This window comes from Alexandromys fortis, unplaced genomic scaffold (genome assembly GCF_014885135.2).
Source record: "Alexandromys fortis isolate MF-2015 unplaced genomic scaffold, M_Fortis_MF-2015_v1.1 scaffold_134, whole genome shotgun sequence".
Lineage (NCBI taxonomy): Eukaryota > Metazoa > Chordata > Mammalia > Rodentia > Cricetidae > Alexandromys > Alexandromys fortis.
This window is the reverse complement of record NW_026068007.1, coordinates 1,778,661-1,791,755: the sequence shown is the minus strand read 5'-3', so window position 1 is coordinate 1,791,755 and position 13,095 is coordinate 1,778,661. Positions and strand designations below refer to the sequence as shown.

At 41.0% G+C, this 13,095-nt stretch overlaps 1 protein-coding gene across 1 annotated transcript in view; it reads right to left on the bottom strand.

Annotated features, from left to right (window-relative positions):
- Positions 1–610: 610 nt before the first annotated feature.
- The window catches only part of Rab32 (RAB32, member RAS oncogene family), an 18,033-nt gene continuing 5,548 nt past the window's right edge, over positions 611–13,095 (bottom strand). Inside the window, exons 2-3 of the mRNA XM_050161629.1 lie at positions 6,014–6,291; positions 611–1,989 (exon numbers count right to left, since the gene is read on the bottom strand). Coding sequence (XP_050017586.1) covers positions 1,840–1,989; positions 6,014–6,291 — 428 coding nt within the window. The 3' untranslated portion in view covers positions 611–1,839. The remainder of the gene's footprint in view (positions 1,990–6,013; positions 6,292–13,095) is intronic.

The following is a 13,095-nucleotide window of genomic DNA, read 5'->3' as shown; positions in this document are numbered from 1 at the left end:
GGCGGTGGTGGGGAAGAGACAGAAATCTTTAATTAATTAATAAAGAAATAAATAAATTAAAAAAAGTTGATTTTTTTTGCATAATGTGAAAAGCCCCTTAAAAATAAGAATCAAGGCGCTTAAGGGGTGGCTCAGTGATTAAAGCACTTGTTGCTCTCGTAGAGGATGTGGGTTTGGCTCCCATCATCAATATGGTGGTTCACAACCATCCATAGCTCCATTCCAAGGAATCCAATGTCCTTTTCTAACCCCCACAAGTATTAGGTGTGTGTGTGTGTGTGTGTGTGTGCATGCATGCACACACGCGCGCACACACACACAGTACACATACAAACAAATGCAGCTAAAGCACACACATAAAATAAGGTAACTAAATCTAAAAAATTCAACAGAAAACAGTTTTTTAAAATAAATTTTACTCTTTTTGGAGAAAGGTTCTTGTGTAGCCCAGGCTGTTCTTGAACTTGCTGTGTAGTTAATATACACCTTGAACTTCTAACCATTTGCCTCTGTCTCCCTCATGCTAGTATTATAGATTAACTTCAGTTAAACACAACATCTTCTAAACCAGAAGGTACATGCCTAGAACTGCATTCATTCAACACACAGGCTTAGGTTAAAGTATTTATTCTTTCCTTTCTCTGAGTTAAGTGCAACACAAACATTGTACATCTTCCAAAAGTATCCTAGGCATTATATAATCGGTTTCTGAAACCATAGACAAAATGATACATGGTTTATTTTCTTTCAGGTTTCATACTCTAGAAACTTGGATATAATTGCATGTACTTTGGGAAAAAATTCTCCCCCCTGACCTTTACCCTGACAGATCTGGAAACACAAGTTCCACTTAGTATTGCTGTGTCTTCAATAGCTCCAGGCTATAAACAGAATAGAGGGCAGAGAAGGAATATTCATTTATAGTTTACGCCAGGAGAGGATTGAGAGGGAGACATCCATAACACAGGTAAGGTGCAAGGGCCTTCCAGCCCTCCCAGTACTGCAGACGTAGGGACTATAGCATTCTAAGTAAGCAGTCTACCGTTGAGCTACAGCCCCAGCTCAGTCCTTTCGATTAATTAAGGAAGGGAATCTTAAGATGTTTCAGAACAACTTCATTATACCCCAGCTATCAGTTCTAGAAACACATTTTTTGTTTGTTTTTGCTTATTTGTTTGCTTGTTGTGACAGGGTTTTTCTGTGTAACAGTCCTAGCTGTCCTGGAACTTGCTTTGTAGATTAGGTTGGCCTAGAACTCAAAGAGACCAGCCTTCCTATGCCTCCCGAGGGCTGGGATTAAAGGCGTGCACCCCCACCGCCTAGCTCAGCTTAGACTCACGGTATTTAAGGACAAAAGTTTACAGGAAGTGCAAAGACCGTTCCCTGCCCCCCTTGAAGTATAACGTTTTGACTAGGAAATAGTTGCATGGGACCTTCAAGCCTGTAGGTAACAGCCTATGAGAAAAAAAAATCATGGTTAGGTGGGGATGAACACAGGAACAAAGACACTCAAAATGTCAGGAACGTTGTGGGGACGTTTTTCTGCTATTCCAGTTCTTACACTAAAAGCTAACACTTGAACTTGCTGTAGAAAAATGTTTCCAAGGCTGTAAACATTACTCTGCATTTGACAGTACAAAAAGAGCCTAGGGTTCATTTGGTAAGTCACGGGGCCTCTAGTGGGAACAGTTCTCTGAGGATCTCCAGCTTCGCAGGGGTGGTTCCTGAGCAGCTGAATGATAAAGCATGCCTGAGGGGGATTCACAGGTCCTTGGCTCCTGAACATCCTCAGAGGCACTCAGGACCAAGGAGAGAGAACTCGGAGGACGCAGAGACACATCAGCAGCACTGGGACCTGGCCTTCGTTGGGAGGGGCTCATCGGTTAGTTTAATTTTGTCCATGTCGTTTTCTTCCCTAGGGAAGCTTTGCTGGTTCGCAAGGATCTTTTCCACCAGGAACCGGGTGGCCTCGTCGATGTTTATATTATCCTGTAACAGGAGAACAGAATGTGGAAGATCAGTGCCAGCCTTGACCTCGGAAGTAAATATTGAGTGCCGTAAGGGGACTAGGGAGACATCCAGAGGGCGCTAGGCACACCAGCATACTGGGTAACCTTTTCTCCAACGCTAGTTAGTATCTCTTGCACTAAGAGTCCAAGGCATTTGGCTAATTAATTTGCTATTTAGTCTTTGAAAATTTCATACATGTGTAGAATGAATTTCAGTTATTTCCACTTCCACTAATCTCTCTTACCCCTTCCTTCTTTCCCAGAACCCCGTCTTCCCGAAAAGTCCTCCTCCTGTTTTCACGTTTCCTTCTGTGTGATTCACGGAGTTAATTAGTGTGTTGTTGCCCCAGCACGAGTAGGAGGCTATTTACGGAAACACAGGGAAGGTTTTAATGGTTACACCACTTCTGTAACCTCAAGAGACATCTTGGAGAACACTGGCCACAAAATCGCCCTAGGTCTGGTTCTTTCTAATATTTCCTTTCGATTAACTTCAAGTTTCGCGTTCTTGATGGGAAGTAGACGGGATCACGTGTCCTCAGCGCGCAGGAGACTCGTGGATTAAGGTCGTTGCTGCCCGGCTTCCTGTTGAGAAGTTGCAGCCCCACCTTCGGACCTAGTACACATAAATAAGTAGAGAGCCTGTTTCTTGCATACCTTTCCTCCCTAACTTTAGCATCTATTAGTTCTCTTCTAAAGCAGTTATCACTGCAGTATTAGAAGCTGTCAATTCGCTTGCACCAAACCTTCTATATTTACTAGTCAGGACTCTACTGTGAGGAAAAATGTATTTATCGTCTGTTTGTCCTCATCATGCTATCAATTTTATCCATTAGTTCCGTTGCAAAAATTCTTTATTTAGTGATTGGCGTATAGTTCTGTAACTTCTAAAAGCAAGGCCTGTGCTTTCTGTGAGACGTCCACTCTGCTTTATGAGTGCCTTCTTACTTGCTGGCAGCACAGACTATCTCTAGCTTATCTGCACTTCCATTCCCATCAGTCATCATGTCTTTCTCCTAGAATCTCCATCTTTTTATTTAAAAAAAAAAATGTATTCACGAGTCAGATTAGGAGAGTTCGTTTTTTATATAGTATTATTGCCTCCAGTCCTTTGGCTGAGAGAGCTATTGAACACTTGTGTGCACATACTCTCTCTCTCTCTCTCTCTCACACACACACCTCACCTACATCTTTTAAAATATATTTATAAATATTCATGAAAAGAAATGAACATATGAATACACACATGGATTTATAAATAGGAAACTATTTACATTAATGTCTCCAACCAAATCCAACATTATGAAATTGCCTACCCCCTTATTTGCACAAACTTCTTCAGATGGCAGGCCTGTTCATTTGGGAGTGATATTGCTTATTTAGGATGCTTTTACAGTATGGACTGGTTTGAGATCTTTACTCCTAAGATAACTTTTAACACAAAAATGATCTTTGAATTTCCAAATGTGTCATTCAGTTCTTGCCATTCCCATTCTTCATTAGTTATTTTGCTGTTGCTATTAATGTGATACAACACCATGACTCAGGAAACGTATGGAGGGAAGTATTTATTTGGGTTCATAGGTATGAGATTACTCAATGTAAGTTCTCATCAGAATGATGAAAGCAAGTGATGACGAACCGCATCACAGGGCAACCATCTGTTGAATGATGATAGAGTCGCTGGCAAAGGAAAGTCCTGGAGGCAGGAGTGCATGGTACCAGCCACACACTGTTTTGATAAATATGACATCTTATGTTCTCCTTAGTTTTATGAACAGACAGATAGTTGTGGTGGAAGAAAGATGGAGCCCAGAGGTGTCGTCACCATCACCGGCCAGGACAAGCTTGGCACCAAGCAGGCAGGCATGGCGACTGGAGCAACTGGCTGAGACCAAGAGATCATACCTTAAACCATAAGCAGGAAGCAGAGAGAGGAAACTGGAAATGATATGAGAGTTTGAAATCGCAGGGCTAGTTCCTGGTGATATACTCCTCTACATCTCTTAAGCCTCACCAAACAACTCTATCAAATGGATCTGTATTCAATATATGAGCCTCTGGGGATACTCTCCTTCCGACACAGGTCTCTAGCAGTGGTACCAAAGTTGAGTGGGAACATAAATCCCATATTGTAGTGAAATGGGTTGGAAAATTCGGTATCAAAATCCATTATGTGCCCTAAAGGAGAAAAGACTAAATTTGTGAGCTCAAAACTACCTTCTGACAATATACCTATTAAAATCCACACCACTAAAATTCAAGCAAAATCCAGATATGAAGTTAGTTGCCAACATCCAGGAAGTACATCTATTAGTAATACGTAATACTTAAAGCCTTGATATAATTTTCCAAACCTTTAAAGTAAAACTTCATAGTAATTTTTTAGATTCTAGACTCTAGAAGACTCCTGAATTGCCACACAGGAGATCAGGTAGAAGTTCTTCCTCACATATTTGAGGGGAGCATTGAGCTATATGAGAACATTCATTTATAAGTAATGTTTCTCTCCCTCTTCTATATAGTATCTTGTCTAAAATACAATAAAGCCAATCACTTATACAGTCTCAAATTATAGGTTATATGACAATCATTTATGAATCTTATAGGCAGATTTTTGCATAAAGTTATAATATTTTAGCTAGAAGATCAACTGAATCCTACATGGAATTTTACGTGCAATATAGGAAATTCCTCAACCTATATATGTAGCTGTACGCATACTACTCTTCACTGGGAAGTCAAAGCAAATTGTCCTGCATGTACATGGGGCAGAGAGGGGCACAGTCCTGGAAAAGTCAGTCTCTCTGAAATGCCTTTCCTTCTTCTGTGATTTCCTCCTTCCTGCCAGGCTAAAGAACTCCTGCAGGACCCCTGGGCCCCATCTTTCTTCCACCACAGCTATCTGTTCATGAAACCAAGGACAACGTAAGATGCCGTATTTATCAAAACAGTGTATGGCTGGGACCACTCAATTCTGCCTCCGGGGACTTTCCCGCCAGCGATTCTATCATCACTCAGTGCTCAGAGGCTGCCCTGTGATGTGGTCGCTCATCATTTGCTTTCATAATTCTGATGAGAACTGACACTGAATAATCTCCCACCTTGAGGGTAAGAGCCTAGTAGAGTTGAAAGCAACCTGACAGGAATCCTGGAAGCCATCACTCAGAAAGGATATTTGGAGGAAAAACGGTGTGGACACACACACAGCTGCATACATATATAGCACGCATATTATAAGTTGGGACAGTATAACAAGTATGTAAATTAAGGAGTAAATGCCAATTACAAAATTTCTCAAAAAAAGCTATTTTTTTTATGAGAGTCTGATGGTTATTGAATTGTCTTATTTAACAATGCCAGGGACTACAACTCTCCAGTATAGTGAATGTACCTCTGATTTTTTTTTTTAGCCTTGGTTTTCTAGTTGCCCCATGGTTAAGCTTCTCAAAATTTATCTTAGTTGTTCTTTTTTTCTAGAAAAGAAAAATAAAACGCAATTTCCGATAGTATGAGAAGACAATCCACTCAACTATTTAGGAAAAGGCACATAGTAAATCTTACTCCTGCTTAAAGCTCTTAAAGTCAATCCAACCTGCTAGTGACTATTCAGTAGGAGTTGTCCATATGACCTTCATCTTCTAAAGACATTTTCTCATGTTCCTTGCCTTTTTTCAAAAGTCATAAAGTGTTTGTCTTGGACAAAACCCCTTATCTCCCATTCACTCCGGTAGCAGGAGAGAAACACCTTGGTTAAGAATGCAAACACACAGAAGATGTCATGCGATTTTTGCCCTGAATGACAGTTCTGCTGGCCTATTCACGGCCTGGCAAGCTAACTTCGAAAGTACTTCTGCTTCCGAGAGGGAGGCTGTCACACATTCACGCTATGCTTTTCTGATTCTGTGCTTACAAGCCTCTGCAGAAATCTATCTATACGCTTCATGTCCCAGACTAGTCTGACAAGGGTGTCAGAAACAGATCTGTCAGGAGAGCCATCTCACCTTGGCAGAGGTTTCAAACCATCCAGTGAAGCCGTGGTCTTTACAGAACTTGTCCATCTGGGAAGGACTTTGGCTGCCCTCCTTCTTCTGGTCACACTTGTTAGCTAGGAGGACAGCAGGGATGGGGCTGCCGTTGGGAAGGTGGACTTTACTATCCAGATCACTTTTCCATTTTAAGACTGCCTCGAATGTGGAACTTCTTGAGAGATCAAAGACGACAAACGCTCCAAGAGCTTCCTTGTAGTAAACTCGGGTCATGTTGCCAAACCGTTCTTGCCCTGGAAATGAATAAAAACGGAGGTTAAATGTTCATAGTGGTGAGGGTCATAGTTAACAGCATTTATATGCTCAAAGATCCGAAAAACTATTCTGAGAAATAAACATAACTGGGATTAAGCATCACGGGTGCTAAGGACATTCAGACCGAACATGAACTTAACAAAAGTGGCTGACAATTTGCTTGATAAGAGTCAGTCCTTTGTAGAACATATTTACCATACACTTCAGTATTCCAGTAGTGCAGGCTGCACAGATAGCTGGTTTTGCTTTCTCTCCTGTTAGTATAAGAAGAGAGAGGTGGGGGTGGGGGGCAACAGAAAGCTAGAAGTGGAAGAAGAGACAAAAATAGACTATGCTGAAGTTTACAGAATGCAGATAGGTGAGGTGATAAAAGGCCAGTCAAAAACATCGGAACTAGACAGGCAAGAAGACAGCTTGTGATCTCAGTTTGCCTTGCCTTTATATCTCAAACCCATATCTGATGTGGGATTCTCCTCTGTATGCTGTGATTACAATTAATGAATAAAGAAAACTGTCTTGAGCCCATGATAGGACAGAACTTATGTAGGCTGAGAAAACTAAACTGAATGCTGGGAGAAACAAGGGTAGAGTAAGAAAAAAGCCAGGTAGCCTGCTGGGCACAGATGCCAGAACTTTACCTGGTAAATCACTGCCATGTGGCGATACACAGATTAATGGAGATGGGTTAAATTAAGATGTAAGAGTTAGCCAATAAGAAACTAGAGTTAATGGGCTAAGCAGTGGTTTAATTAATACAGTTTCTGTGTGATTATTTTGGTTCCAGGAGGCTGGGAAAGGAATAAGCAGCCTCACTCCAATACATATCTACCTCAGTACTCAAATTGTTCCCCTCTTAGAAGCAGTCACTGGAAAACTTATGTTTTCCAAACACAGCTGGCTGTACGATTGTGAGAAAGTTCAATGCACAGTTCTTCAGACATAATCCTTTAAAAAGAACTAAGCTTCTGTTAACGGCTCAACTAATTCTGCTACTCGATATAGTACGGTCTGCACATCCAGACAGGCCTGAAAAGCATGCTGTTGCTATGTGCTGCCAAACATTATCTTTCCCATAACAAGGCCACCAATCTTTATCTAACAGATGAAGAGAGGGACAAAAAGATGCATGGCCTAGATCACAGTGGCACTCACCAAAGGAGACAGCCTTCTGATTCCTTCACGCCTACAGGCTTAAGATTCTGGACTACCTTACGGTTGCCTTGAGTTCTTAGGCTCATATATTTAAGGTGTCAAATTGCTGACTAGATTCAGAGGGGGAATGAGTGGCAAGCAATGAGAATCTAAGATTATCACCTTGATCTAAGACATAGGCATAGTTACAGCACACTTTTCTGCTAAAACACATCAAGAAACGAGCTTCATCTACATCTTTGTTACCGTTTATTCATGCAAACACAAAGCTACCCCAGATCGCAAATACCCTTCCTCCTCCAAATTCTATCATATCGTCATATTTCAAATATTTCTGTGGCTCGTGACACTTCATATATCCAAACATCTGGATTTCTTTACAATGAATGGTCACCTGTTGGAACCTGCCATGTTTACATTTTATTGGTAAGATAAATGTGATTTTAGCCTATCTTTGTAGCTCATTCGATCATATATGCTGACATTTATGGCATCTTAGCCTTGTACCTCTCTCTATAAATGTACATTTAACAATGACAGCAATGCATTCACCCAGGATATTTTAACAGGTAAGGGTAAAGTCGCCAAGTCTTCAAAAACAACTAGACAGATGCATCAAAGTTGTTTGGATTTCATTTTCTACGAGTGAAGCTTTAGGAATCCACTGTTACTAACTCGAATTATAGAACCCGAAGGGGCTGTAGCCCCACTAAGACAAAGACAGACTTAGGTTAAAAAATACGGGAAGATTAACATTGTAGGATAATTACGTAGTTCTCAGTTTGACCATCCTTTGAATTTCAAAAAGGTGCCAAATTAGTAAAAGGATGGATAACTATATACTATGTGTTTCAAAGAACTGCTAGGCTTTTTTTTTAGTCAAACTCCTGAAAATCCCAAACAATTTTTCTGTTAATCATAACTTGTGGTATTAAAAGATGTACTCATCTGCCCTTTCTGATAACTCATCCAAAACCAGAAATGCCTATGATAAGGAATTTTGGGGGAAGATATGTTGGCTTAGAAATGTCAGACAGATTCTCTGAGATGTCAAGACTAGGAGGAAATTTTCCCTTACAAGCCTCACATCAGAAACTGTACTAAAATACAAACAAACAAAAACAAACCCCAAGCAAAAAACCCTGTATGCTATGTGAAAAAGGTGTCAGTTATACAATTAAGCAAATGTAAAGGGAAGAAACTGACTGGGGACCAAGTGTCAATGACTTACCCAGTGAAGATTTGTATCCAGAGTAAGTTGAGAAGAGGACTTTCAAGCAGGAAGAGAAAACAGTCAGTAAACAAAGTCATGAAAACAATAGAACACATTTTACCAGAAGAAAGACAATCCTTGCCCAGGCTGCAGGGCCTGGCTCTGGACCTGATGGAGTCTTTGCATATGGAACAGGTGGGTAAGAGAGAAAGCCTCTCCTCAGTAGTTAGGGGGCCTGAGAAGGTTTGGCTTCCTGTAGAGTATGCATGTTCAGAGTTAAAACTTGCACTGGTAGGAAAATCGATTGAAACCCAGGGGTATGCTGAACAAGTTCATATTAGTTCAGGGGCAACCCTGGGCAACAGCCAAGTCTAAAAGAGACATTGCTAGTGGAAGCGAGGAGACAGGTGTAACTGTCCACTTAGTCCAACTCTCTTATTTTATTCATGAGAGAATGGAGTCCCAAGGAGAGACTCAAATTTTCTGGGTAAATCACACTACTGTGCCATCCGATCTACCCGACCTTTGCTGGAACAGATAAATTTCTGATTGTGTCTTGTGTGGAGGAAGAGATTCTTGCTAGTAACAGTAGCTAAGAGTGATATCCTTAAGCACAGCATGGTGCTGCTACAATGTCCCCCTCCCCTTCCCCACACTCCCAGTCACCTCTTGCTTACTACAGTAGCAGAGGGACGATCCCCTATTGCAGAGTGCACCAGTCACTGATACTAGGGGTGGCCTTTGTCATCTCCACTGCTGCTGACATACTGACAGCATATTTTCAATGACTCTCAAAATGTTTTGTCTCTTCAACAATGTGCTACTGCCTCAGGAGGAAGGCATGTTGATTATAACTTGAGATTTTGGCAACCAGGAAGGACGAGAAGGGTAAGTGCAGAGGCAGAGAGAGTTGATGCAGGTTCCAAAGATATCACACAAGCTCCTACATATGCAAATGCGAAAAATCTTAAAATATGCAAATTGGGAAAAGATTAAAATATTTATCTTGCTATTTGGGACACTACCCATTAATGACACCGAAGAGGATCAAACAGCAAAACTAGCATTTTCGCAGGAATAAATATTCCTATTAGGCTAAAGAAAAATAATACACAAAATCTATCACCATACCTCATTGAGACAAATGAAAATCTTAATAATGAGTGTATTTCTCTTGGATTTAATAAGGGGAATACCACATTCTGTGGTTACGAGAAGCACAATGCACAGAAACTGATTTGGGGGATTTTCATCATGACTTTTGCTTGGGTTGACTCTCTCTCTTGATAATCCAAATGTTTCTAGTAACATTAGTTGAAACTCAAAATAGAAATTTCATAACAAAAATCAAGAGCAGTAGAATAGAATGGTGCGCAGTTTCCCCCGTTTCGGATATTCACTTCTTCCCCATCCACTGAAAGTAAACACGAGTTACTCAATAACTACTCAAGGTGACTTAGAAGAAATGTTCGGCTTCTAGTTAGCAAATGGACTCTTAAATAAACTTCTTAAATCTCATGCTGCATTTCAGAGACAAAGTACTCTCAACAGGCAATCTCCTATCATAGATTATAAGAGAATCATTATCTCTGAAAATAAAAACCTTCCTAATTTCTGTTCAAACTCATAACAGCTTTAAAAGATTAAGACATTGTTTCTGTTCCTTTAAATAAATCTATTGAACAGAAACAAAAACTATCTTATCTCTGTATGTAAATTGCTCTTGTGTCCATAAACTAGCCTCCAGCAGAGGCTCCAGGGATGGCCTCATGGAGGATGAGGGTGGCCTGAGGTCACTTCGGTGGAAGTACTGCTAACCTGAGAAAGGAAGTGAAGGACTTGGAAGATGTGACGGCGTGGAACATGGATGCCAGGCAGGCTGTCGGATTAAGTGGTGAGCTCGTAGGGGATGTGGGTGTGTTGCCAGGGTGCATCAGAACCCAAGATAGAACAATCCTTCTCAGCTTTAGTATAAATCAGAATCACCCACAGCGTTTGGTAGGTGACAACCTTCCAAGTGCTTCGAATTCTGATTTGGCAGGTCTGAAAGATGGCTAATTGTTAGCCCCAACTTCCTTGTACAGAATATTTTGGAGCAAACTCCCTGCATAGTTTGAAACGTGAGCCTTTTATCTCCTAACTGCGCTTGCACGTAGGCATGCGCTTTTTTCCACTGCACCACTGAAACAAATAATACAGTCTTGGAATAAGTGAGAGGTGGCAAGCCAGTTTTTGTCTATGAAGATTTTATGATACTGTACACCAGTCCTCAGGACTTATGTGTGAAAGTAGTTCTTCTGCTAAACCAGGCTGGATGAACACAGTCATCAGATGAAGCCTAGTCTCCTTACACAGTAGATGCTAAAGAATCTTTACATGTTACTGACGGTGGATGCTAAGGCCTCTGTCTGAGGTTCTGATGAGAGAGGCTCCAGATAATCACAACAGGAACCCCTGCATATTCAGAATAACCCCCAGAAGCAATCACAAGTCATGATAGAGGATACATACATAAATTCCACTGTGGGTGGGAGGGGGGGGATGTGGTGGGAGAGAATCAGTCTTATGACCAATAGAAATTGTAAAGCTACATCTTTGTTACCCACTTATTTTTTCCTTCCATTTCTGTCTCAGAAAGGAGCCACCCAAGCCTGCTTGCTGGATCAAAGGGAAAAGGCTTTTGATGAGAAGGAGAACACTTGGATAAATTCTAAACTATGCTTCTTTAATCTCTGATATCTCCATTCAGAAGTCTCCCAGGTTTATACAATAACAGAAAACTCTATATGGAAAGCTTATAAAAAGCAAATGGTCAGTATAACATATATAGGATGGATACAATTTCTCCAAGGATGTATTTGAAAATAACACTTCATTCTTGGATCACAATGACCGCAGACTTCCTCAATGATTGTTTACCAGATACCAGGCAAATATCTAAAATTATTGCTTTGATTTTTTAGGGTATGGACCAATGAAACAGTTTATCACAAGCAGAATGGCCATAGTTTAGAAAATCTTTCAAAATTCACTTTAAAAAGCTGGAGTCAATCAAAACTGGCCTTCTCTGGATACTAAACTTCATAAGTAAGGAAGCATGATGACTCGTGGAACGGAGGTAGGAAGAAATGATAATTGTTATGAGTCTACATTACAAGGTACATACTCTAATTTAGGTTTCTTCAGTGCAATGAGAAACACATTATTGAGGCCTGTACCAGCAAGTTACTGTGGTCCTTAATTTGAAGGGTTTACACGAACCTGTTTGGCTACCTTTACAGAAAGCAATCAGGAATTCCTGCCTATTACCCTTCTCAAACCCCTTCTGATAGATGACATTGCTGTTATGCCTCTGTCCACCTCTACGGCCTCCAGAACGACAGTACTGAAAAGGAACCAGCGGTTGCGTCAGGTCATGTGGCTGGCTCCTCCTTATGTTTTGCAATTCAGGGGATAGATACTTTTATTCTTTCAGAATTCAGTATGAGTCAGCGTTGTAATCATGCATGGCATATGCTTAGCCTTGGGGAAGTGTTTTGGCATGGTGTTTATTATACAACTTTTCTCTTATTCAGATGCCATGAGCTAAGCAGAATTCACGAGTAACTCAAGTGCTCAAATTCAGCACAGTTAAGGCCAGAGTTCTGCAAATTCCAGACCAAATCCAAGCTATCTGTGTCTCTTGCTATCTGCATATTATTAAGACAGCATTTCCCAAACTCTGACTCTGTGAGACAAGCCTAACACTGTCTAGTTACCACATGTGCCGGCTCAGCTCATATCAACTGCTCAGACTAGAGTTATCTGAAAGAAAGAACCTCAATTAAGAACATGCCTCCTTAAACTCTGGCTGCAAGGTATTTTCTTAATTAGTGATTGATGAGGGAGGGCCCCTCCCATTGAGGGTAGTAGCAACCCTGAGCTGGTGTTTCTGGGTTTTAAAAGAAAGCAGGCTGAGCAAACCATGAAGAATAAGCCAGCAAGTAGCTCGACTTCTGCATCAGCTCCTGCTTCCAGGTTGCTGCCCTGTTTGAGTTCTTGTCCTGACTTCCTTCAGTGATAAATAGTGATGTAGAAGTGTATGAAATAAACTCTTTCCTCCCCAACATTCATCTTGGTCATGGTGTTTCAGCAGCAGACCCCCAACTAAGACACTTACATCTCTCTAGTTTTTATTTGGAGTTATGTGATGTGGGAGTGATTTCTTATTAATAAAGAAACTGCCTTGGCCCATTTTATTGGATAGAAAATTAGGTAGGCGGAGTAGACAGAGGAGAATGCTGGGAAAAAGAAGCTGTGTGAGGAGTCGCCATGGTTCTCCCGCTCCAGACAGACGCAGGTTAAGATCCTCCCTGGTAAGCCAGCTCGTGGGCTACACAGAATATTAGAAATGGGTTAGAACAATATGTAAGAGCTA